Below are 25,509 nucleotides of genomic sequence, written 5' to 3'. Positions count from 1 at the left end.
CGGGCCGGCGTGTGACCCCCGGCGGCTCCCGTCGCGCCCGACATGGCGCCGCCCATGGCGCGGTGCCCCCGCCCTCCGCCGCCGCACCGCAGCAGGCAGCCGGGCCGGGGCGGCGCGGGGCCATGGGCGCCGAGGGAGGCGGCGCCGGGCGGCAGGGCAGCGCGGCGGGGTAGGGCGGGCGAGCGGGGCGCGGGGCGGCGCGGCGGAGCTCGCAGGACCATGGCGGCGGCGGCGGCGCGCGGGCGGGCGCGGCGAGGGGCGCCCATGTACTCGGTAGGCGGGGGCGGCGCCGCGGGGAGGGGGCTGCTCACCTCACTTCACCTCAGCTCAGCTCAGCCGCGGCCGTGCCGCTTTCTCTGAAGGGGAATGATGGCGCTCGGCGTAGGCTGCCCCTTACCTCTGCCCCGGGGAAGCGGGGACCGCGCTCCGGACGGAGGGACGAGGCCTTTGCCGGGGCCGGACGTTTCCCTCACCGGTTCCCCTTCCTGCCTCGGCTCTGTCGTGTCAGTCGCGACAGCCGGAGCTCCTGGTCCCGAGCGCCGCGCCTTCCCTCAGAGCTGTCGCGGAAGGCCGGCGGCTGAGGGAGGTGGAGGTGTCCCTTCCCAAGGGAGGCAGTGTCCCGGGGCGGCTCTCGGGGGCAGCAGGGCTCCGGGCACCCCGCAGGGCTTCAACCTGTCCTGCCACACACTCTGGGGTTGCCGTGGGGCGGAGTGACCGAAGCGGGATTTCCCGTGTTGCATAGTGGAAATTACTCTATTGACCTTGTGCGTTCCTTGCAGCTCCTGTGCCAGCCTCAGACAAGGAGGTTTGGGGTGTAAACCCCACCTCTCTACAAGCATTGGGAGGAGGGGACTAGGGAGAGAGAGGAACAGCTCCTTGTTTCGGCAGATATTCCCAAACTTCTCTTCTGTGTGTTGTCTGTATGCTGGTATTCCAAGGGCATCGTGAGCACCGTTGTTACATTGCATATCCTAGTTTTATGGAAGCAGAGGAATTCCAGGCTCCTGCTGTTTTGCTTTCATACTTCACCACTGTCGCAGTAACAGTGCATGTCACTGAATTTTCTGATGTCCAGGTTTCTAACAGTGTTTTTTCTGAGCTGGCAATTGAAGCTGGAGCAGCAGTTTGGCTGTAATGTGTAAAAGCACAGTTACAAGTGTTTGGTGTTGGATAAAGTGTGTGGTTTGGCTCCCTCAGTGCAGCTTCAGAACAGAGTGTAAAAATAACTATTGCCATGGAGAGAAATCAGTTGCACATCAAGTTTGAAAACACCAGACAAAGAGCAGAGGCAGAGAGGTGATTTTTTCAATGGGCCATGGTCCTTGCAAAACTCTGCTCACCAGAGCTGTGCTGGGGAACAGCTGTAGCAGTGTGGTGACTGCTGATGTGGATGATGATGCCCGTGCTGAATGCTGGGTTTCTTTGTCTGGATTTCATGTAGTTGCAGATTGCAGGATTTGAACTTTTGTAACTGACACAAACGTTGCTTAGATTTTCAATCTAAGTGAACATTTCAAGCAATGACTTGTCACATACTGATCTGAGTAGGTGATACTTAGCACCAAATAGTATTTTTTGCTACTGTTCTGTCTTTTTTTGTCATTATGAAAAATAAGGTATTTATTTCTGTTTTATTTTTAATCAAGGGGGTTGATAGAAAGTGTCAACAGCAACAGATGGCTAACAGAAACTATTTCCAGTCATCTTAACAAGGCTTACTCAGCTCTTGCAAAATACTAACCAATTGAAAGCTGTGAAAGAAGAGAGGTTGAAAGCTGTAACACTAAATCACACAGGACAAAAACCTCTAAAAGTTTTGCCTTAATAGAGGTTTGGGTTTAGTACCTGTGTGGGATTGTTTTTAAAGACCCTGGAGAGTTTATTCTGCAGTTACTGTGAGGTAATTCTCTAAACTGCAGTTGTGGAAAGAAAAGTTATACAATCTACTAAATGCAATTATAGTAGAAAGAGGGTCTCCAAATTTGCCTGTCCTGTGTGGGTAAAAGAAGTTGAGAAAGGCAAACATAGTAGGATTTGTGTCTTCCGGTAAAACAAAATTGACTTTTTATACAGATGAGATTTTGAAGGATTTTTTGTCATTGTTACGTGGAGATGTTCCTGATTTGAGTTGTTTTTTTTTTTTTTTTTTTTTTTTTTTTTTTTTTTTTTTTGTTCCACCAAATTACCTTGTGTTGTTGAATGGACAGGAGCTGAAGGTTTGCTCTCTACTAAATGTCAGCTGCTCTGATAGTGTTGCTGATGTGGCTCTGCTTGGCTGGTGGTGAAACCTGACTCTCTCCCCCAAGGTTGAAAACACAGCTGACACTGCTGGGCATTTTGCTTATCTGTTGCTGGTGTTCCCCCATGTGTTTGCTGGGCAGGCTTTCCACTCAGCACCACAAAAGGTCACTGTAAGAGCCCACGAAACATGTTTTATCCTTCATTATCAGATTGGTCCTGCCCGGGTCGTATATAGAAAGAGAATGAATGAAAAGGTTGCCAGTGCTACCCTTCAAGTGGTGCTGTGGAGGAAGACCATAAGCATTTTTATTTCAGTATCTTCCAATAAACATGCTTTAATACTTTTATATTTTTGTTTCACAGAGGCTTACTCCAGTTGTCTTACTTATCTGGTGGCTGTGGCTGCTGTTTTGAAGTTTAGAGAAGTACAATTTCAGTCTTGGGAAGACTGAGGAGTCATTAATACAAACGGTAGTGGTATAGGAGATAATAGGAGACATCTCTCTCCAGTGCAGGGGTCTGCTGTCTCAAAGGGAAGAGTTTTGTCTCTGAATTTTTTTGCAGGATGGATCCACAATTAGTTCTTGATGTCCTGGGGTTTTTTCCTGCTTAGCAGTGGTACTGATTACTCAGGGACTGTGTCTCTTTTTACCTCTGTGTCCACCATGTTGTGGTCGAGTGGCTGACAGTGAGGTATTGGGTTTTTTTGTTTGGTTTTGTTTTTTTTTAATTTTTTCCTGCCTGGTATCATTTCATGTCCCTTACCTCCAAGCTTTGTGAAAGCCACGAGTCACCAAGGCCCCACATGCAACTCTTAAGAAGCAGGGATTATTTTCTGTGTGTTGATGATTTGGTTTTTATAATGTCAATCATGGCATTGTCTTAATGAAGCTGTGAGAGTTGGAATCAAAGGTCTTTTAGTTAATACCTATAATCATGGAGAGGCTGGAGGCAAAGCACTTCAGCTTTAAAAACCCATGTCTTCTCTCAGCTTCTTCCTGTTGGCTGGAATTGAGTAATGTGGCATAGAGTGATTTGGGGATCTTTGCAGTTGGAAGGGATTAAGGTGAGAGGGTTTTTTTGTTGGGAGTGTGGTGTTTGTTTGTTTATTAATTTTGCTTTTTAGTTTCTTTCTAGATGAGTCTTCCAAACAGGTAGTATTGGTTCCTACAGTCACAGAGTGTAGCATGTAGACATTACTGAAAGCTAAGAAGAAACCCTAAATGTTACAGAAGACTTGCATATCATTATTTTGGTGCTGTAGCCAAGGAGGTCACCAAATAGCTCGAGACAGTGTCTCATTCTTCATTTGTATGTTCCTAGCAGAAGGAGCTCACATCAAAGAAAAGAGATGAGTTTGAGGATATCTTGGAGGAACGACGGTTGTCCAGTGACTTGAGATACGCCATGAAATGTTACACCCCCGTGATCTACAAGGGACTTTCACCTTGCAAGCCAAATGCCATCAAAAGTGCTGTTCTCCAGTCAGAGCAAGTTCAGTATGTTATCAAGCAGGTGAGTCTGGACAATGAGCTCTAAGATGAGGTGGATTGAACACAGCCAAGCTTTGTGGCAGCAGGGAAAAAACAGGTTGTTGCTGACCTTGTTAAAATGATAACTGTACTTTGGAAGATGGTCCAGTAAATAAATAATTCTCTTTTGGCAGGAAAATAAAAAATACTGGACTTACCACTAAACTGTCAGGTTCATGAAACAGTGTTTTGAATTTGCATATACAGCACTTGGCTGTTAATTTATCCAATTTTATCTTTTTTTTTCTTTCTCCTCCTACTCCACTGTTCTCGCCACAGAGCAGCATTGTGAAAGACATTAGCACTCTCCTTCTTAGCAGACATTTTTGTACATTGAGGGTGTCTTGTAAGAATTTTTTGGATTAATGATGGATTTATCCACTAAATGCTACTTTCACTAAATGAGTTATATTTCACAGATAATTCTTTGAATTAGAACGGTGTTTCAGATGTAACCATATTTTTGTTTTAATATGAAGGGCAGCTACTACTTTATAACAAATACTTTATGGTTAGGCTGGCTGATACTTTGCACCGTGTTTAAATGCCTGAAATAAGTGTGTGTGTTAGTTAGCAGGGTACCTAATTTCAGTATCCATAAAAAATAATTCCAGGTGTGTAGAAATACATACGATGTTTTGGTTAGTTCTGAGTGACAGGCTACTGTATTTTTTTTCTATTTGTTTCTTTTAATGGCTGATATTACTTGTGATACATCAAAATGTGTTATAATGTGACAAAGTGAAGTATGTCACTATACAGCACAAAGTAGTTCTGTTTCCATTATGGGTTGCTAAGTAGTATGAAAGCAAAAAAAAAATCTTTCTACTCTAGATACATTAAAAAAATTACTGAAAGAAAACACTTTACAGAGGATTTGACAGAAAACTGTGTGATGTTTTCTTCTGAAGTGCTCTTTTGATAGAAAATGGTTTTGATGGATATTTTCTGGGCTGGCATCAAATGGTGGAAGGGAGTTAGCAGACCTGCCATTGCAGCGGTTACCAGCTTTGCACTAGAGATTACTGGAAGTTTCTAACTGAGAGTGTCCTGGGCAATGTGCCCAGCAGTCTACGATTAGGGTCCTTCCTGCCTGGGCAGGGTTTGCACAGCTTTACACAGGCCTACTAGAATTTGTTCTTGTGCCAAATTGTTGAGGTTACTAAAGTTCAGTGTGGGAAGTTAAGGTCATTTGTTTGTTTTAGCTCGCTATATGTCACTGCTCTGTTTTTTTTGATTTCTGATTTTGGGGAGTTCTTTGTTCCATAGTGGATTTGCCCTTAAATCCCACAATTGAACTGTATGGTAAGCCTTTTTTTGGTGAATGAGAGCAGAATCTCTTCCTGCTGAATAACAAGAAAAATTTTTTGGCTTCCTAATTTTCTCAGGCTTAAGTGGAAGCAGTTTTTGGCTTCTTTAAGTGCCTAAAATAATCAGTTTAGACTACATGTGGAAATACTTAGGATGATGGATAATGCATTTAAGAAGACACAGTTGACCTAATAGATATGTTAGTAAGGTATGTGGGGGTAGATTGGAGGAGATGGGTTTTCTCATATGTCACAAAATGGAAATAATAGGTAAGCAGCACTGGCTTCCAAACAGAGATGTGCTTTTCTGGAGGCTTTTTCTTCTGCCATTCATTTCCTTTCCTCCTCTGTGTTAAGTAAAAGTCATGTTCCTTATTCCATAACAGTAAAAGGCTTAACTTTTCAATTAAATATTTCTAGACTCAAGTACCAAATTGAAAGGATGGCCATTATTTGAGTCTATTTCAAGGAACTTCCAAATGGAACGTGTATGGCACAGAAGAAAGATCATTGATATGCACAGTTGGTAGAGACAGTGCTTTGTGTGCAATTCAGCTCTCTATTGCCAAAAGAATACATTACAAAGAAATGGAAGTGTGATAGGGCTGAAGTTTTTTTGTAAAGTTTAACCCAAATGCACTTAAAATATTTACATTTTGACTGTCTCTACAAACATAGACTTCATTTCACTATTGAAAGAAAAATGCACAGATCTTCACACTGATAATATAGGAAATATTCTTTGAACTTAAATCTCCTCTGAATAAGCTACAAGTTAAAGCATTCATATGGTGTGTTTGAGGGGAGGATTGTTGTACACCCTTCCCTCACCATTGACATCTAAGCTTATTTTGGTTTTTGAGCATCTTTAACTTGGCTTTGTTGTGTTGGCTGTACCAAACAGATTTTGCATTATTAGATCCGTGCCTATCACATAAAACTAAATCTTGTGGACTATTGAAGTACTTCTCCCATAGCACTGTGGCATGTTAGAATGGTGTGCATGGGCAAGGAGAAGGGAACAACTTGTCACTGCTGTTTTGTTTCTCCTTAGTTAGCAAAAGAAATGGGAGAATCACCTGACATTATTCAAGAGGAAGCCACGGAAATCCTGGATGAGATGGGCCACCGTATGCAACTAGGAGCCGTCAGATTTTTTGCCTTCACTCTGAGCAAAATATTTAAACAGCTTTTCCAGAGAGTTTGTGTGAATGAAGAAGGAATGCAGAGAGTGAGTACTGGTGGGAGGAAAAAGTTAAAATATTTTCAGACCAGTCACTTGGACAAGATCTCTAATCATCAAATAACAAATGTGAAAAATACCCTCTGAAAAAAAAAAAAAAAGACTGCACTCACTTTTGTTTATTTGTGCTTTTCTTAGTAAATGTGGGAGGAAAGACAGATGATGTGTGAGTATTTTAGAGGCAAACAGCTGTCAGGATTTTTTGTATATTTTCCAAATGCTTCCTATGGTAAGGAATACCATGTGCCTCTGGTTCTGTTAGATCAGCCACTGAGAGAGTGTTTTCCATCTTATCTTATAAAATAATAATGCATTTAGCTAAATTGGGGGTCAGAATATAATATTACATGGCTGAGTGGACTGCCTGCTCACCAGTCAGAGTGGTGAAACACTGCACACCTCTGGAGAAGGAGATGCTTTAGGTTTTCCTCAGTTTCTGGGAATCGTTGTCTCCCTATTTCATTTCAGGATATTGCTGTTCTGCAGGGTGCAGTGCATTCCTTGGAAGTCAGCAGTGTCAATCCTGATATCCCCTTTTTGGTTTTCCATCCTCATCAAAAGGGATTAGAATTAGACTATCCCATGATAAGGTGCCCGTAGTTTTTGAGTCCTCTGATGCTTATGAGCCTCAGGTTGCTACTCTGGAAGAAACTCCTCCAAATTTCCTATGGGCTCTGTGCTGAAAGAAGTATTGATTGTGTGGACAGAGAAACAACCCTCAAGCAAATGGGGTTTTGTTTGCCTTAAGCCCTGTGCAGGTCTATATTTGCAAATTTCAACAGTCAGTAAATATTGGGACAATATTGTTTGCACCATTCTTTTTCAGTTGCAACACGCCATTCAGGAGCATCCCGTGGTGCTGCTGCCCAGCCACCGAAGCTACGTAGACTTTTTGATGCTGTCTTATTTGCTCTACACATATGACTTGGCCTTGCCTGTCATTGCTGCAGGAATAGGCAAGTATGTTTTTAAACAATGTTTTCAGGATTCAAAGAATTGGTAGCATTCTCTGGTAGCTGCAACTATAAATAGTTGTGTTTAACTTTGGCTCCAAGTATATTGTGTTAAATCCTCCTTGAGTGAGGTGCTTACAGTGTCTGGAAGCTTCTCATTCAAGCTGAGTCCTGTCAAAGGTGAATTTTTTCATAGCAAGTTCACCCAGAAGTACCCCATCTTTAGACCTGAGACTGGGGCAAAGATAAGGGTTGTGAACAATACTTGTATTTGCTTTCATAGCCTGGTAACAGGCAAAAACTCACCCAGGTGCTGCTGTGGATGCAGAACTTTTTGTGATACTTCATACAGTTTCAAGTGCAGTCACAGCAGTGAGATACAAAGTACAAGACACCTTATGCTTGTTTCTGATGTGACTGATTCCTTTGAAGTATTGACACAACTTTGTGACATGCTGAGAAAAGAGCTGGCAGGGGAGTGATCAGGATTTTGGGCATACTTAGTTGTAAAGCAGATGAAGCCAGTGTATTTGTGGGAAACAATTCCTGAGGGCTTGAACAGTAAAATTCTTCCAAGTTAATGTGCTTTTTGGTGATGTGGATGCTGTCATCACTTAACTTGGCAATCTGATCTTGGAAGTCATGGGTATCTAACAGGTCTTCTAAACAGGCAGGAAACCACCTCAGGTCTGGTGCAGCACTGTAATATGCACAGGTAAGCTAGCAGAGATCTTGGAACCTACTGCTTTACTGTAGTCTGCTTTTCCAATCAAGAAGTTAGGAAGACAAATAGAAGCTGTGAGAATGTGCTTGCTATGGAAGATGAGGCATCTGGATGATGCAGGTTAGATTCACAAGTTGATGTTTCACAGCTGCCTTGATCAAGGTCTTGCAGTTTGCCTGCTGTGTGTTGCTCAGAATCTGCTCACATGTTGTTAGAGGTGTTGGTGTAATCCTTTGCTGACTTGGATTAGAGTGTTTTTGAGTTTTGGACCTCAAAATAGTATCTTAAGATACTATTAGTTTAGCTTACAAGGATTTTTTTGAATGATTAACATTTTTTGAATGCTTTGGATGCTTCAGGGTCAAAGTTCTAAAGAATTAGGGGCCTGTAGCTTGATACTGGCTGCACATGTGTGTTATTTTAAATTCCTCTGGAGGAAATACAGTTCTCTATGGTGTAGTTGTGTTTCATAACTGCATATCATGTCACAAGAGGTTCACAAGATGTGGTTTACAAACTCACTGTCAAAGCAGCACTTGTGCTGAGTGGAGAGACTCTCCTGATATAGGTGGTAAGTGCCTTTGCTTTCTTAGTTACCTCTTGGCTTCAAGCATACAGATACAGATCTGTGGGGATTAGCTAAGGGAGGGTGAACAGTTGCCAGTAATTCTCTAGCACATCCTCATACTGTACATTAGCAGGAATATAGCTGATGCTGAGATGATGTTTCTGACACCTGTGACATCTTCATGGCAGTCATTCTAGTGTAGCAACTAGAAATGGGAATTTATTTGGCTGAGTGAATATTTGTTCTCCAGTGTTTCATGGATTGAGGTGGCAAGGAGGTTGGAGTGACATGTTGCCAGCTGATGTGTGGACTTGTTTTAAATGCTTTCTTAAGAATTTTGTTAACATTAAGTGTTTTTTCCTGCTTTTGATAAGTTAAGCATTGACTGTCATTGCTTAAAACTGAAAAACTATAAAATAATTTTAGCTGGTTTCGTGCACATCTCCCAAAATAATGAGTCAGGATCATAGATGGTCTAATACAGTTTAATTGGCTGCCTAATTTCTGTGTCTTCTGGGATACATTCAGTAGGAACTGCTTTTTTCCAAAGATGAGTGAGACAATGTACTTCAGAAACTTAGTGTTTATTGTAAACTCTGGCCATCTAAATTATGAAAATAAATTGCTCTAAGTGAATGCAGCTTGAAAAAATGGCAAGCATCATATGCCATTCTTGTCTATGTAAGTCTTGCTAGACTATTTGAAAGCAATTAAATGTGTTGGCAACAATGGAATCCTTGAAAGAGATCTTCTGTATTCTGGTATTCAGCATGCTAGAAAATTTGTGGTTGATTCTGCTGGCTAATACTAATCAATAAATTTTGTGTGTGTGGTTTTCTTTTTTTCTTTGATTGTTTTTTAGATTTCCTAGGAATGAAAATAGTTGGTGAGCTGCTACGAAGGGCAGGTGCCTTCTTTATGCGACGTTCCTTCGGTGGGAACAGACTCTACTGGGCAGTGTTTGCTGAATATGTAAAAACAATGCTAAGGGTAAATTGCTGAACTCTCAAAATGTATACTTAAGAAATACTCTGTTGGAACAGTTCTTGTGAGATCTGCAGGATGTCATGGCTGTGCGATTGAAAGTCTTCATGGTGATGTGGTTAAGTGCTTTTTACCTCAGATTTGCTGTAGATGAAGACCATGTGTGCACTCTGTTATTATTATGCAGTTCAGTAAGTGATAAATTACTGCTCATCAGTTACTTTGGATTGTGTGCCCATATCTCATGACAGACACAATATTTTTGTTGATTAAACTGTATGGGGGGGCAAATACAATGGATGAATGTAGGCTTACAGATGACCGAAGTTAGATATGTGTGTCATTCATTAAAAAAGCAACTTACTTACATTTCAAGTACTTCAAACTATTTGTGGGCAATAAAGAAGAAATGTTTTTTCTGAGTAGCTTTCTGATTGTTTGTTTGTTTACTTTTGAAGAATGGCTATGCCCCAATTGAATTTTTCCTTGAGGGGACTAGAAGCCGCACCGCCAAGACTCTGACTCCAAAATTTGGTATGTTTATTTAAGATTTGAAACTTCTAATATTATTAGTGTTTTCTTAAGTGGCTATGTGCTTTGTAAGTTCTTTAGATGAAAAGGGATGTTAAAATAGAGGGAAACTGGGGAAGTCTGTCAGAATATGGAAAGCACCATGGCTGGGTTCCAAGGCCATACAAAGAACAGCAATACATTTCACTTGCACTCGACTGCTTTTGCTCCCTTTGCCCCATTGTGTACTAAATTCAATAACTCTTCCCCCTTTTCTTCCTGGACAATAGGCATTCCCTGGCCAGCAGGGAAATATTGTAATTCTAACTGTAAAAGTAATGGTGAATCTTTAGAAGGAAGATGCTGTGCAAGCACAGAGCAGTGCTGCTGAAAAGAGCACAAATAGCTGTCCAGGACTGTTGCTTCCATTTATCCTCTGTTTTAAAGCTTGGGCAATGTCTTTTGCTTCTGCTTGCTCGAGGAGAGAACAGGCACAGTGCACACTTATTAGCAGTTTCTAAAATGCAAAAATATCCTTTTCAAAGTTAAGTTGCAGTTGCTTTTCCCTCTTTGAAAGAGACAAGTGATTCATGTTTGGTTTTCCCAATTGACAGGTCTTCTCAGCATTGTGATGGAACCCTTTTTCAAACGTGAAGTCTTTGACACATACCTTGTTCCCATCAGTATCAGCTATGAGAGGATATTAGAAGAATCTCTCTATGCATATGAACTCCTAGGAGTCCCAAAGCCCAAAGAATCTACATCTGTATGTAAATTCCTTGAGAACAGAACATAAGTGGATGTATACACACCCTGTAGAACCAGGATTTAAATTTTCTTCTTCCTGTTTTCCTAGGGGTTGTTAAAGGCCAGGAGAATCCTCAGTGACAATTTTGGTACCATACATATCTACGTTGGCCAGCCAGTATCCCTTAGAACCTTGGCATCTGGGAGGATCAATCGGTGCCCGTACAATTTGGTTCCCAGGTATCACATCTTTCCACGGAGTATGCACAGGAAGAACATTTGTTTAGTCTTACACCTCACCTACCTGTGTGAATTAAGATGTGCTCTTGTACTTTGTTTTCATCTTCTCTCACCTCCTTCCATCTCTTCAGACTGCTGAACCTGTTTGGTCTGAGCAGGGACTTATTGTGCTTGTGACTGGGTATTTCTGAAGTGAGTTGTTACTTGTGGCTTTCCCTGTGTTGAGGCCACTTTAAAATTTAATGGTGATGCATGAACCAGGCAAAGCTCTGTTTTCTGAGAATGTGGTGCTTTTGCCACTTAAACTTTTCACCTTTCTCTCACTTCTTCTTGCGTTATTCTTGCACTTCTGTCACTTCTTGCAAGCTGTTAAGTGCCCATGTGTCAGGGAGCTGTAGTGTTGACTGGATTGTGTTGCTTGTGCATTTTTTTCTGTAAAACATAATGCTTTGAATTTTGTTGGAAGACAGCACATGTACAGCATTAGTACAGAGGTCTGTGCTTCAGGTACTGTCATGCAGCTACTGATGCTTTGCTCTATACTTCTGTTTTACCTAGCACCCTGCTGTAAAGTTATGGATTTGGGAGCAATGTGGAAGAAATAAAGGGGGAAGATTTACATTTGACTTTTTGAGCTCTTTACCTTAAAATTGCATATTTTTTTTTTTTCAGGCATCTTCCCCAAAAGCCGTCTGAGGATATCCAAGAATTCGTCAGTGATGTGGCTTATAAAATGGAGCTCCTGCAAATAGAAAACATGGTTTTGAGCCCATGGGTGCTAGTTGCTGCTGTCCTGCTCCAGAATTTGCCAGCCATGGAATTTGAACTTCTAATAGAAAAGACTCTGTGGCTTAAAGGCTTAACACAGACTTTTGGAGGATTCATTGAATGGCCTGGTATACAGAAAAAGTGTTATTTCTGTTCCTCTTGTTGCTTATGAAAGATAAATTATATTTCTATGGAAGCAACATATGGTAACAGCTTGACAGAATTCTTAGAGTTATAATTGGATTTTAGGATATGCTAAAAATCATGCTGAAACATGGCAGGGTTTGACTTAACCTGTTGAAGATAATACTTTGAGAAACAAATAGTTGGAAACAGAACAGATATTTTACTGTTGTATCATGAAGTGTGGCATGAGAGGGAAATTTATGAGGTACTTTATTAGAGTACTAAGGTTTGTGTAGTGTCTGTCTTTCTGAACTCTGTGTAAGTCTGTTGCCTGATTTGCTACATTTCCTACACCAACATCACCTACACTGGCTAGAGTATAAGTTGTTACTGGTGCAACTAGCAGAAACAGATGGGTGGAGGAACTCAAAACTCTCTATTGTCTGTTTATTTTTATTTCACTTTAACTCTAGAAACTATGACTTTTGAAGGGAAGGCTTCTTTGGTGGTTTTATTAATATACACGCACACCTTTTTATATTTATACATGTATATATAATGTATATATTGGCTGCTGAAAAGTTGACTGTGCTTTCAAACTTTCTGTTTGAAACTTCTCTCTGAGAGCCAGAGTGACACAGGCAATTTTGGAGCCTTAGGATCTAAGTGGTAAGCTAGCAAAGAACAACATTGTGCAATACAAGTACATTTACCTTTCAGCTGTAGGTAGATTTAAACCAAGGATCTTTGCTTTTATAGTCCTGTGTATTATCAAGGATCCCTCTCACTACTTCAGTAAAGAAATAGGAACAGGTTACTGGTATAAAAGAACTCTTTCACCTCTGGAAATAAACCCACTTATTTCAGGGATCAACACTACAGGTAATGCAGGCAAGGTCTGCTTCTGCCAGACTGGTAAAAGCAAGAATTTCATAGCAATATTAAACAATATTTAGAGTCTTACTACAGAGTAAATGGAAAAACATACCATGTTTCAGGTTTGCTTATTTATTTTGCCTATTTTCTTAGCAACAGTGAGGAAGCATTTGCTTTAGTAGAGTTGTGATGTAGTCAGGGAATAGCAAATAGGCATGGTAATGAAAGGGAGGAATGACAACAGCTGAGTGGATTTTGTTGGAGTGTGCTGGCTGTGCTCGAGGTATCAGTTGCATAGAAACTGGGTTTGTTGTTTTGGTTTGGATTGGCAATTTGAAAGAAGAAATTAAAGGCCAATTTGCTGATGTCAGCAACTACATGTACCCTTTCCATTCTTTGGTCTCCAAACAGTTGGTTATTTCTGCCTTTGTCATGCTGGTTGGTTGTTGCAGGCAGAATATGTGCAAAATTTTCTATTCAAAACAGGAACTGTGAAATTACTTGCACAGAATTCTGCTTCCTGTTGTATTGAGAAACTTGTGAGCTTTAGCAAAACTGGAACAAAGTAGATTGAAGGAGTAAATAAGATGCAAGGAGACCCTACATTAAATCTGTATTAAAGGAAAGGAATATGATGGTTTTTTCTGTCAGAGGCTATATTGATTTGATATGCCTGTGGTGCTGTGAACATGTAAAGTGTATTTTAGTGTTCAATATCAAGTTTTTATTGCTTGCTTGTCAAATTGATTCCAGTTTGATGCAGGGAATGTTTCTCATTGAATAGATATGTTATGTAACAATATTTATATTAAGAATTTTTATAACTTTATATTGGGATAAGGCCTTGCTTCCATATGACAGTTGATGAAAAAGTTTATAAAAAGACCTGTATGTCTGATTGAAAACTTGTAGTGTCGGAAATGCTTAAGCAGAAGTGTAGTCTCCATTTCCTTACTAATGAATGTATCCATCAAACAGATCTATCCTTTTTCTACTTGGAAGCTCAGAATACTGTTCCAGAGACAGAGGAACAATTACAATTTGTAATTGTTAGTAAGTAGAGGAATTCAAAGTGTTTTAATTATAGTAATTTTGTTCTCTCCATGTCATACTATGCCTAGTTTGCCAATTCCTAGTATGGATTATATTGGAACATCTCTCTCACTGAATGATTGGTGTAGTGTCTCAAATACTGGTGCATCTTAGTCTGTTTCAATAGAGTTACACTCCCTTTTGCAACTTCCTGAGCGTTGCATTTCCCTCCTAGATAACCTGTGTGCCAAAAAAGCGGTGCTGTCTGGCCTCGCCCTGCATTCCAACATTGCTCGCCTTGCCGACGGCCACGTGGTGCTGAGCGACAAGGGAGCGGACGACGGCGCCGTCGGGGAGGTGGTTTTCCGGCACGCGCTGGCCGTGCTGACGTGTGCCACGTACAGGAACCAGCTGCTGAACGTCTGCGTGCGCCCCGGCCTCGTGGCCGTCGCCCTGCACATGGCGCCCAGCTTCAGAAAAGGTGCTCTGGGAGCTGCTGGCTCTGCTCCTCGTGCCATCAGCTGGGAGAGGAGCGCCAGGTTCCTGGGACTGCCAGTGGGAGCTGTCCGGCACTGTTATACTTGGGATGTGTTGGGAGGGCGTGGGGATATTTTGCTTGACTTTTTTTGGTTTATTTACCCTTTGATCCTTTTGTGGGATTTGATTGTGGAATTTAATGCATGTTCTGAGAAGCTACAAGCCCCCTCTTTCCTTTTCTGTGCTTTGAGTAATTGCTGTTCTGTTGTGGTTTCTGCCGTTGTATGTATGCTTTAAATGTCAAGTCCATATTTTATTTGAAGTAGGTACTCTCTTAAATAAGGAATAAATGGCTCTTAACTTGCATTTGAATTTTTTTTTTCAGAGGAAGTCTATAGCTGCTTCAGCTTCTTGAGAGACGTTTTTTCTGATGAGTTCATCTTCTTTCCTGGCATTTCATTGAAGGTAAAAACATCCTTTATACAAAAATACTGATAACAGTGCAACCAACTAAAATAGCATCTGATTCCAGGGCTCTGCCAAACAAGTGTTTCGTGAAAAGCACCTACAGGGATATCCCCTTGATTTGTAAGTGGGAGGGAGAACTTAAAAGGAGGTCATTATTTTGGTTGCAAAATATTGTCTAAATCCACAAGGTTGCGGATGCAATATTTTTCCCCACTCCAGTAAAAAACCTAAAAATTATAAAATCCCCCAATTCTGAACTATTAAAATAAACTGTAGCACAAAACAGTCATTTCAATGAAGTGTAAATGCTGTCAGAGGTACAGCCTGTGAAGGTTTTTGAAGTGAGAGCTTTCCTAATGACATAATAGTTTCCCTCTTAGGGTCTTATGGAAGCTTTACTTGCATCCTTTTTTGCTTGAAAAGAATTTCCCCTCATTTTACCTCCTGCCCCATACAGCCATCAGTTAGACAAAGCCAGTATTGTTCCTGCACACTGCCTTATTGCAGGGCTCAGTGTGCCTGTGTGCACCCCTAGCACAGCTGGATACAGGCAAGCTGGGAAAACTGCAGGCAGCCCTTGGCTCTCTGCAGGGCTTATTCTATCAGTTTGTACACAAACCTGCTGGGTCTGAGCTGGCTCTGGTCCAGCCTGCTTGAAATGCAGGTAAAAACAAGTTTATCAGTTAAAAAAAAAAACTGGTTTAGCCTCACACCCAGTATAAATTGGTATGTGCAGTTTTTATTTGGATTTTAAACTGATTAAATACGATTTTTATCAATGCTAAGGACAAATACATGATGGTGATAGTTACGATCTTTTCTGCATTAAAAAAGAGATAAGTATAATTTTCATAGGAAGGTTCAAGACTTGCAGATGTACTAAAATTGCCTAGATTTTTATACAGATGAGAATTGTGCGTTTTTAAAAGGCTGATTGGCTTGTTACATCGTTTTATTTTTTAGCAATTGCTGCTTCTTGCAGCTTTTTTGAAATAGCAGAAAGTAGCTGGGAGCAGGAAAGTGTCTGGCTATGACTGACTGTTCTGGCAGATGAAAGAGTTGTTGTGATGCTGAGGGATCTTTTACCCCCTCACTCACCACTTTATCCATTCATGTGTCCGTCATGTCCTTGTCCCATCCCTTTGTGGTATCTGTCCCCCTTTTGCCCATATTGGTGGTAAAATGGTTTTGTTCTTCACATCTCCATACTTGGTAACTTTTTGACCTTTTTGTTTTCTGTTTGGTAGAGGGCAGGTCAGTGATCTGTATTATCATTTATTGCGAACAGTGGACACGAGGTAAAGCCAAACCCTTAGTTTAAAAATAGATAAATAAATAAATAACACCCACAGGAAAAAAACCTGAACTGGACAACCTGACCCTGTTTTGACACAATCCTGAGGGAGCTCAGGCTGGCTGTTGCAATACAGCCACAGCCACTTTCTTTGTGCCAAGGCCTGTTGTGCATTGAGGAACTGCTGTATTTAAGAACATGATCCCACTGCCTTTTTATAAGGGTATTTTTGAGAGACAGAAAAATTTTGGTTCAAGTCTTTTGAGAACTGAGTTCAGAAATGAAAGTGGTGCCCTGTTGTGGTTTCTGTTGTTGATTTTGTGGCAAATGGTAGCTGCACTTCTGTAAATGTTAGAATTTAAGTTATGCATTTCTTGCCCAGGATTTTGAGGAAGGATGTTTTCTACTCACAAAATGTGATGCCATTCAAATGAGTCAACAGGAGATTTACCCTACTGACAAAGGAAGTGGTACAGTGTCTTTCTTGTCAGCTATGTTCAGACCTTTTGTGGAAGGTTATCAGGTATGTTGTCCTTCAGAAAATTCTCTCTTTTTTTCCTGTGTTTTATAGGGAAAGTAAGAGAGCTGTGATACTTCAGGGTAAATAGGCTGACAAATGCAAAAGTTAAGAAATAGCAGTAATAAACACCACCCTCTCCCAAGGATCCCTGTTTTATCTTTTGGCTCAGACTTGTCCCATTTACTGAAGCAATAACTACTGTGTAATGTGATGGCTCATTGTGGGTTTATAAGATTCATAAGGAGAGTGCTGCTACCAGGTTTATTGTTCTTTTTTTATGAGGAGCTCTTTAATTCATTTTATGTGGACTGTCCTGCCAGGTGTGGAAATGAGTTTGCATCTCCTATCTGATGGCTTTTATGGGAGTCATTAATTCCATCCATATCTCTTTAAATTCTTCTGGTTTTTCCAAGGTCTTAATAAGATTAAACATTTACATTCCTGTAGTAAGCAATGCATACAAACCCAGAAGGCTAAAATCTCAGGTAGGTCAGTATAAGATTGGTGAGACTGTAGATGTTTAACACAGTGGGATCTAGTTAGTGATCTGGTGTGTGAGGTAGGTAGAACTGTACTGGTGTGCCCATCTTTCCTCATCTTTAGAACAGGTATTGCTTTTAAAAAATAAACTGGTTTTGGTTGTAAGAACAAGAATATAAAATTAATGAGTAAGGTAGCTATTATAGAAATACTGAGTCTTATATTAATATTGGGATTCTCTTACCTGTAAAACAGTAATAAAGCTTTCAGCTGCCCTATGCAATGGTACCTTTTGAGTTTCTCTCCTATGCTTTTCAAAGTGGAATGCTATTACTTGCTTACAAGGACATGTCTGTTTATAATTCATTACAAGCTGACAATCTAAAAGAGAGGAATGCTCATTTTCTTGAAAATGTTAGTTAATTTTCAGATACCTCTCAAAGGAAATGAAAGAAGCATTTACTGAGAAGCAGTTTATACCCGGAGTCCGCAACTTTGTTTTTCAACTTCTTGAGAAGGGTGTGTACAGCTGCTATGCAATATGATTTTACAAGAATAACCTGTTAATTGAAAACTATAAAAATTTTAATTGTGTTTCTATCTTCTCCACAGGGAGTACACAGTGTTATGAAGCTCTGTCTTCTGACATGCAGAAAAATGCCTTATCCGCTCTTGTGCAACTGGGTGCAGTGAAAAAGAAGAAAATGTAAGTTAGATTTCTGGTGTGTAGAAATCTTAGTGGCAGTTCTTAATGTTTGAGCTCCTAGTAGAACTGGATTTACTGGAGTCATGGAGAAGACACAGTAATTCTGTAGATGATGTGGAAGTGGAATGGCATTCCCTCATAGTGGAAAGACTCCTATGGGACCTAACAACAAAATTCATTAACTCACTAGCAGGCTGCTTCTGATTCCCTTAACCTTCTGGTTTTCAACTTCCCTCCCAAGGCTCTGATAAGAAAAGAACAGCACTGCTTATTTGTAATACTGTGTGCTACAGTAAGCCTTGTCAGGCAATGTAAGCAATAATCAGGAGTACTGCTAGTTTTGGGGCACTTCAGCACTGAACTCATCTCAACTGAAAGCTTAATCATTCAAGTCTTTTTACACAGTTCATGGTTTATAGGCCTAGGATTAAAACCCCCCTGTTGCTGTATTATGCATTATTCTGTTATCAATTGAATTTCTGTTGTGTTTAAAAGTGTGACCATGGGAGTCGCCAGTACAAGATGTCCCTGCAGTATCTGGAGTGTTTCACTGAACATAGCTGGCAGCTGATGATCTGAGCTATTTCCTTATGCCTCTGTTCATTAAATGAATAGGTTAAGATAGATGTCTATAGCTAAATTCCCCTTTCAAGTAAAAGGAATAAATTGAGTACAACAGGATTTGGGAACTATCAACAAAAGAAAAGATAAAGAAACCATGATTGTTCTTGAGTAGGAGTCTGACATGTCCTTAAATTTGATATATATGCTGGTAGGATGAAAAATATTATGTAATTATGAAAATGTTTTAATTCAGATTATTTGTGTAGAAATAACTGCCATAAGAAATATTTGTTGAATAAACTTTTTCTAATTTTTTAATTGTAGGCCCAATGGATTCACTTACCATGTAAATCAAGAGGCTGTTAGTAAAATCCTGGACATGTTTGGTAAGTGTTCTCTAATTCATTTGGAGAGAGCTTCTCAAGTTATAGATTACTTTGGACAATGCACATGGGTTAGATGTAGTGCTTTTCCCCTCGTAGTTCCATAGATTTAACTGCTTAAAAATCTTAGTAATACTTTTTAAAAATACTTTCCCTGGTATCATTAGCTGCAGCTTTGAATCTCCTTTCTTTATTTCACATACTCTGCAACCCAGTGGCTGAGGTCAGTAATGTAAGTAGTTTATTGGCGTGGTGTTTACAGCACGTTGATCAGAAGTATTTAGTGTGGATTTTTTTGTGTTAGATGCTCGGATACCTGTACAGAAACCTGTGGCTGCACGACTCTGAATGGTCCCTGATGCTGTGAGTGGATGTGAGCTCCTGCTGAGAACATGGACCACTGCCCTGCTGGAGCAGGGAGGGATAGGAGCACACAAGGTCCCCTCTTGCCCAGCCAGCCTGCAAGCATGGGAGGCACAGAAGTGTTTCTTCAGCTGGACTGCTCTCCATTGCCACTTAGGAATTGCTGCTGAGGGGCTTAGAGGTGTATGTACATCCTCACAGTGTTTTGTTTTTTAAAACAAATTAAACATTGTCTCTTTTACAAATAAATATTTAAAGAGATGTGTACAGCACTGGCTGTCTAAATACATTTTTCTAGACTTGTAACAAGAAATGTGATTGGTTTCCAATATTTCATGAATGTGAAAATGTAACGGGGAATTAAAAAACTTGCTATTAAAATTAATATTTAGAAAAAAATGTTGCTGGCTGGCTAAATGCAAGGCAAGGCCCTCATGAATGAAGAGCACAAATCAAACCTTGGGCAATAACCAGAACTGATAAATGTGTTGGGTTTTGTGTTTTGGTATTTTGTGTTTGGGTTGGTTTTGTTTGTTTCGTTTTTTTTTTTTTTTTTTTCAAGGCAGCTTGGCATTATTTTAATTACTTAATGAATGTTATATTTAAACACTGAATTAAAGCACCGTCAATAACGTGTCTGTCCTCTCTTTCCCCCCATCTCACCGCTGCCTGCGCTCTCTGTTGAGGCGGCAGAGCTCTGCCCTGCTCTTCCAAGGGTTTTATTTTTCCCAGTCCTCTCCCGCCGCCGGGTCACAGAGGCGGGGCCGGGGCGGGGCTGAGCCGGGGCCGGGGGTGTCGGGAGCAGCGCCCGCCCCTCTGTGTGCCCGGGCCCAGGGCAGCAGCAGCAGGCGCATGGCTCCCGGCGTGGAGCTGGGTTTCGCGGCGGCGGCGGAGGGCCCGGGCGGGGCCTGGCGGCTGCGCAGCGCCCACTTCCCCAGCAAGGTCGGGGGGCGGCCGGCGTGGCTGGGCGAGGCCGGGCTGCCGGGCCCCGCCGCTCTGCGCTGCGGCCGCTGCGGGCAGCCCTGCGCCTTCCTGCTGCAGCTGTACGCGCCGCTGCCCGCCCGCCCCGACGCCTTCCACCGCACCCTCTTCGTGTTCGCCTGCCGCGGCCCGGCCTGCTACCGCCCCGCGGGCCCGGGCGGGCCCTTCCGCGGTGAGGCGCGGGCAGGCGGGGAGGGACGGGACGGGGCGGGCTCCGCCGGCCGCCGCCCCGCTGACCGGCTCCTCTCGCCCGCAGTGTTCCGGAACCAGCTGCCGCGGCGGAACGACACGTACCCCGAGGAGCCGCCCCCCGAGGAGCCGCCCCCGGGCCCGGCCCCCGCGCCCCCCAGGCGGCTGGGCAGCGGCGCCGCGCTGTGCCGCGTCTGCGGGTGCCTGGGGCCGCGCTGCTGCGGGCGCTGCCGCCGCGCCGCCTACTGCGGGCCCCAGCACCAGGCCCTGGACTGGCGGGCCGGGCACCGCCGCTACTGCGGGCAGCCCGCCGGAGGTGCGACCGCGGGAATGGGGCAGCTCGACACGCCTGCCAGCCTGTGCTTAACACTGCACCCAGCTGCGGGGTTTGAGTCCTTAACTGCTGCTGCTGGCGCTGCTTGGCCTGCCTTGCACAGCACTTGGGTTTACAGAGGTTCAGAGCAACAAGGCGCCTGTTGCAGCTTTCCACTGTCCTTAACGTAACAGTATTTCTTACCTTCACGTCAGGTTTAGCAGGGATGTAAATCTCACTAATGCAGTGTTTCTGCTATGTGGTTTGCTGTGTAGCTTTTGGGGAGAAGGATATGAAATACGAGATGACGTTTTGAAGTGGTATTGCTCTTCTGTTTTCTAGATGACTCGGCAGATGCAATTCCAGAGCATAACGAATTCCTTTTTCCAGAATATGAAATTTTGATAGAACCTGAGGAACCAGAACCTGACAGTGCTGACGATGAACAAGAAGCTGAAGATACATCAAAGGATGTGAAAGAACAAGAGGAACTTGGAGCTGCCGGCATTGCAGGTTAGATATAAAATGCTGCCTGTAGTTAATCCCAGTGATGCCTATTATCACATCTTTAAAATATCAAATACTATGATTTTTAAGCGTTTAAACGACTGGTAAAAAAAAAGCTAAATTTGCAGTCACTTGCTCTGCTAGTTTGTTGTAGACGTCCCATAATATAAATTGCTTTTATGGGAGAGATTTATTAAGCTCTGACGCTGGGAGCTGTTGAAGCAGCTGTTGCTGCAGATAGCTCAGAGTTACACTGTGTCCCTGTGTGCTTCCAATAGGTAAGAACAACTCCAGTGAGAAGGACAGGACTCTGAGCACCTGCTGCTGGATGTCGTTGGAATCAGGGGATTGTTAGATTGTCTTGACTTCATTCAATTTGTCTTAATTTATGGAAAATAAAATTTCCTTCTCTGTGCCAGCAGAAAATTGGTTTGAGGATATTTTAACTGCCTTGGAATGAAGCAGTTGAAGTGCAGGCTCCTTCCTCCCTGCTCCCCCTAAATTCAGGATGGGTTTGCTGCAACCACACTGGCTTTGAATATACACAGGGTGGGGAGTTTGTGGTGGTGCCAGGGAAGGATGCTGAGTTCCTGGTGGTCCCTTGCTGTGGTCCAAAGCTGTCTCAAGAGTGTTTAGTGCCCCCTGTTATGTGGTTGTTGGAGTGTAACAGATACACTCTTCAGTGCTAAAAACTGAAGTCTGGCACATGCAAAGCATGCGGGGCCTTTTTCAAATGTCGTATCCTGAAGGTTCTGTAGTCTCAGTGATACCTGCTGAGAGCCATAAACTTTGGTAGGCTAACTCCTTCCCTTTCCAGTATTCCAGTACTGACATCTATGTTTAAAGCAATAAAAACTAGCAAATGGACCTGTGTGTGACCAAATCTAACATGCCATGAAAAGAAAAAAATCTTAGATTTATGGCAGGAATGACCTATGAAGCAAAATGAATTTACATGTGCTAATTTTTAGTGTCTTGCATTAGCCTGTAACTTTCATTGTTCTTTTTTCTTGCTTAGATAAAGCATTTCAGTCCTTAGATGAAGAGACATTGGAAGCAATGGCAAAACATGAGACTGAAGAAGAAAAGATCTTCCAAATGTTTAAAAAGCAAGTAGCAGCTGAACCAGAGCAGGTTAGAAGATGGGGTGGCCTTGGCCTTTGAACATTGCGGTTCTGACACAGCATCCTGCTGCATCTGCAACGTTTCACTGCCTTTTGTACCTAGTTAGAAGAGGGGATGCCTCCTCATCCTCCACATATCTAACCCACACACTCTCACCTTCCTTGTGCTGAACTTAATTCCTGCTGAAGTAAGAGTTTAGCACCTGCTCATCCATCTAGAACAGCCACTGGTCAGGATGAGATGGCATGAGTGGCTGAATCCCCCACAGTGTGGAAGGAGCCACCGTTTGTGACGTGGTTCTAACCAAAGGACATGGGCCACCCTTTCCTTTCCTTTCCTTTCCTTTCCTTTCCTTTCCTTTCCTTTCCTTTCCTTTCCTTTCCTTTCCTTTCCTTTCCTTTCCTTTCCTTTCCTTTCCTTTCCTTTCCTTTCCTTTCCTTTCCTTTCCTTTCCTTTCCTTTCCTTCCCTTCCCTTCCCTTCCCTTCCCTTCCCTTCCCTTCCCTTCCCTTCCCTTCCCTTCCCTTCCCTTCCCTTCCCTTCCCTTCCCTTCCCTTCCCTTCCCTTCCCTTCCCTTCCCTTCCCTTCCCTTCCCTTCCTCAGAGAAGAGCTCTGTCACTCTCACCAGCTGCATTGGGGGTGTGGCTTGGCTTTTTTAAGGTTGAAGGAGTTAGTGATGGCTTTAAAATTTCCACTATTTAAAACAGAAATCTTTCCCCCCCAGTGCTATTTCTTATTACTGCAAAAGGCTAAAAGCTACGTTGTCAAACAAAACCATGGTCTCTGGTTTCATTCAGAGAAGACACAGGCTTAAATCCACCAAAGTGGTGAAGAAGAAATTCTCTCCTATGTTTTGCCTGGTTGGCTGAGGGGTTAAGGTACACACTCAGAAAGTAGGAGACTTTGAGTCTGTTCCCTTCACTGCTTTAGGTATGAGCCTCACTCTCTCTGATCTTTTCTGTGCTGACTGATCCCTCCAAGTGTCCTTTTTCTGATAATGCCTCATTTGCTAGTAACAGAAAAACAAAGGATGTATCTGAAAATACCTTCTTGAACATTAGGATAGCCTGCTTGTATTTAGATGCAGAACTGCAGGCAGAAAGATCTGGATTGCATTCCTGTCTCAAAACTGTAACATACACAACCTTGCATTTCCAGGTCCCTTGTTTAGGGAAATATAAATCACTTCAGATGATCCCTGCATCACTGAAAAAATGTGATATGAGTACTTGCATGATTCACATGAATTTAAGGAAACTCATATAAGCAACATGTCTCATTTAGAATGCTGCATTTGCAAATGATATTTTGCCATGGTTGTTACTTCAAAGAACTGACCTTTTTCTGTTCCATCTACCGCTTTGTCTGTGTCACTAAACACCAATTTTATACCACGATGAAAGGATAAACATGAGAACTTAAACTTCTGCTGTATTTCAGATTGTTAGATACTGCAGAGGAGGAGAAGGTCCACTCTGGGTATCAGGTGAAAATAGACCTGAAGAAAAAGATATCCCAAATTGTGTATGTGGTGCCAAAAGGATATTTGAATTCCAGGTATGTAAGCTCATTTAAAAATAATACAGGTAATGTATTTCAGACTCAGGATCTAATTGTATAGGTGTTGGCTTGTAATTGGAGCAAGAAGGTTGAAGTTGCAACAAACTAACTACACTAAATGATTGTACAGAGCCTTTATTTACTCTTGTAAGTGCTTTTTCACTTCACGATGTGCATTATAAATAAGTTTGGCTGGAAGTATTCAGCTGCAGAATTTTGAATGCTAGAGGTGTGTGTATGGTGAACACAATGTCATGCAAAGGCAAAACAGTTACTACTGGAATTTCAAATGGTGGGACCCTCATAGATCAGGCAAGTCTTACAAGGTCAAATAAAACTTACCTAGAATTCCAAATTTATTTTATTTGAGCTGCTATATACATAGTAGCTTCAGCTGGGATTTTGGTGTAAGAGAATATAAATTCTTACACCAAATGCAGGACTATTCTTCAGAAGTGGGGAGAGGGGAGAAGTCTGTGGCCTGCCTCTGAATCTTTTGGTTTTCCTTGAAGATTATGCCACAGCTCCTGAATCACCTCCAGGTTGACAGCCTTGGAGAGAGCATTGACTGGGGAACGCTGGTGGTGTACACTTGTGCTGACAGCTGCGGTGGGGGAAACGAATACCTGGAAGAGTTCATATGGAAACAAGACTATTCCATGGGCTCTGCTTTATGAAGTTGAGTAATCCAAATGGAATACTTGATTTGTTTCACTGCATCTCTGCACTGTGCAAACAGGTAGTTAAACTGAAGTTACTGATAACTGTCCATCTTGTAACTAGACCTTGGCAGCCTCTCTTGTGCTCCAGAGGAGCTTTTACTTCTACTTTGTAATAAAGCCAGATGCATTCATTCAGAAAGCTTAATTTCAAATCTCATTTCTGAAAGTTTATTAAATAAAGATGAAAAACTTCTGGATTGTTGAAATGATCTTTTGTTGGTAATGGAACTTCAAAAACTTAGAAGATTGTAGTCTGTCAGGATTTTCACTGGGCTACTCAAAAATTAACAATTATTCAGAGAAAGGCAGACTACTGTAAACCCACTTGAGTGCTTATGTTGAAGAGCTGTACAGGAGTCAGCTAAGACAAAGCCTTTTGCTGTGGAACTTAAATCTGTTTCCCCTTCTCAACAGGTACACTAAATCTAACTCGGGAGTTTGTTGCATGCTGTGATTGAGTGGTCATTTGAGATAAAATGCAGAAAAATTAAGTGTTTTATCTGACTTAAAACCATTAGCCCCATGCAGAAGCAGTTTAAACCAAGTCAGCCCTACCAGTGCACATTTGTCTTGTTACACACTGCCTGTAGCAACAGATTTTCAGGCTGAATTGTACCCTAAGTCTGCCATCACTGGTGAAGTTTAAAAATAAGTGTCCTCTGCAGCGATTCTTCCACTGTAGGACTGCTATATAGCTGAGGCAAGAGAAAAGTGAAACCATAATGCTGAAGCTTTACTGTGCTAGTTGCTTAACTACTCCTGTGGCTATGGCTGTATTTGCAGAAAAGGCTTTTTTGTGTGTTTTCTGTATAGAATTGACTTCAGTTACATATTCCCTTAGCCTGCTCCAACCATTTATGGCTGCTAAACTGTGACTCTGTGGGGCCCACTGTGGGGTTTTTGAAATCATTTAGATGTTGATAGTACTCAAATAAGCAGGCAGAGAATGCTGTACAGGGAAGTGGTTTTGTTATCACAGAACTTAATTTCTAGCAGGGTAGTTTT

At 42.1% G+C, this 25,509-nt stretch overlaps 2 protein-coding genes across 3 annotated transcripts; both read left to right on the top strand.

Annotated features, from left to right (window-relative positions):
* Positions 1-42: 42 nt before the first annotated feature.
* On the top strand, positions 43-19,639 carry GNPAT (glyceronephosphate O-acyltransferase; the record flags this gene model as incomplete). Of its 2 annotated transcripts, none has more annotated exons than XM_083858550.1 (16): positions 43-273; positions 3,565-3,756; positions 6,138-6,314; positions 7,153-7,282; positions 9,434-9,561; positions 10,014-10,089; positions 10,680-10,831; positions 10,922-11,052; positions 11,725-11,948; positions 14,090-14,335; positions 14,717-14,796; positions 16,476-16,616; positions 17,513-17,612; positions 17,706-17,799; positions 18,688-18,749; positions 19,051-19,639. In XM_083858550.1, the coding sequence occupies 16 exons, from the start codon at positions 43-45 to the stop codon at positions 19,092-19,094; spliced, it is 2,208 nt and encodes a 735-aa protein (XP_083714676.1). In that variant the 3' UTR covers positions 19,095-19,639. The 2 variants fall into 2 exon arrangements, with proteins under 2 accessions (XP_083714676.1, XP_083714677.1); XM_083858551.1 differs by having other exon boundaries at positions 208-273; positions 3,568-3,756; positions 19,051-19,635.
* Positions 19,640-19,850: 211 nt separating this feature from the next.
* Positions 19,851-24,701, top strand: PDCD2 (programmed cell death 2). Its single transcript, XM_083858552.1, has 6 exons — positions 19,851-20,262; positions 20,347-20,595; positions 20,935-21,105; positions 22,118-22,233; positions 23,663-23,779; positions 24,295-24,701. The coding sequence occupies exons 1-6, from the start codon at positions 19,962-19,964 to the stop codon at positions 24,457-24,459; spliced, it is 1,119 nt and encodes a 372-aa protein (XP_083714678.1). The 5' UTR covers positions 19,851-19,961; the 3' UTR covers positions 24,460-24,701.
* Positions 24,702-25,509: the final 808 nt, after the last annotated feature.

Source organism: Zosterops lateralis, assembly GCF_965231275.1.
Source record: "Zosterops lateralis genome assembly, chromosome: 3".
Taxonomy (NCBI): Eukaryota; Metazoa; Chordata; class Aves; order Passeriformes; family Zosteropidae; genus Zosterops; species Zosterops lateralis.
The sequence above is the reverse complement of the archived record's forward strand: the minus strand, read 5'-3'. Positions and strand labels throughout refer to the sequence as shown.

Bases quoted from the DNA above. Each gene is read 5' to 3' on its own strand.
- PDCD2 (XM_083858552.1), top strand. From the start codon at position 19,962: ATGGCTCCCGGCGTGGAGCTGGGTTTCGCGGCGGCGGCGGAGGGCCCG. The intron at 22,234-23,662 runs GTTAGAAGATGG...GCTGTATTTCAG, and splicing joins TAGCAGCTGAACCAGAGCAG to ATTGTTAGATACTGCAGAGG. The intron at 23,780-24,294 runs GTATGTAAGCTC...TTTTCCTTGAAG, and splicing joins AAAGGATATTTGAATTCCAG to ATTATGCCACAGCTCCTGAA.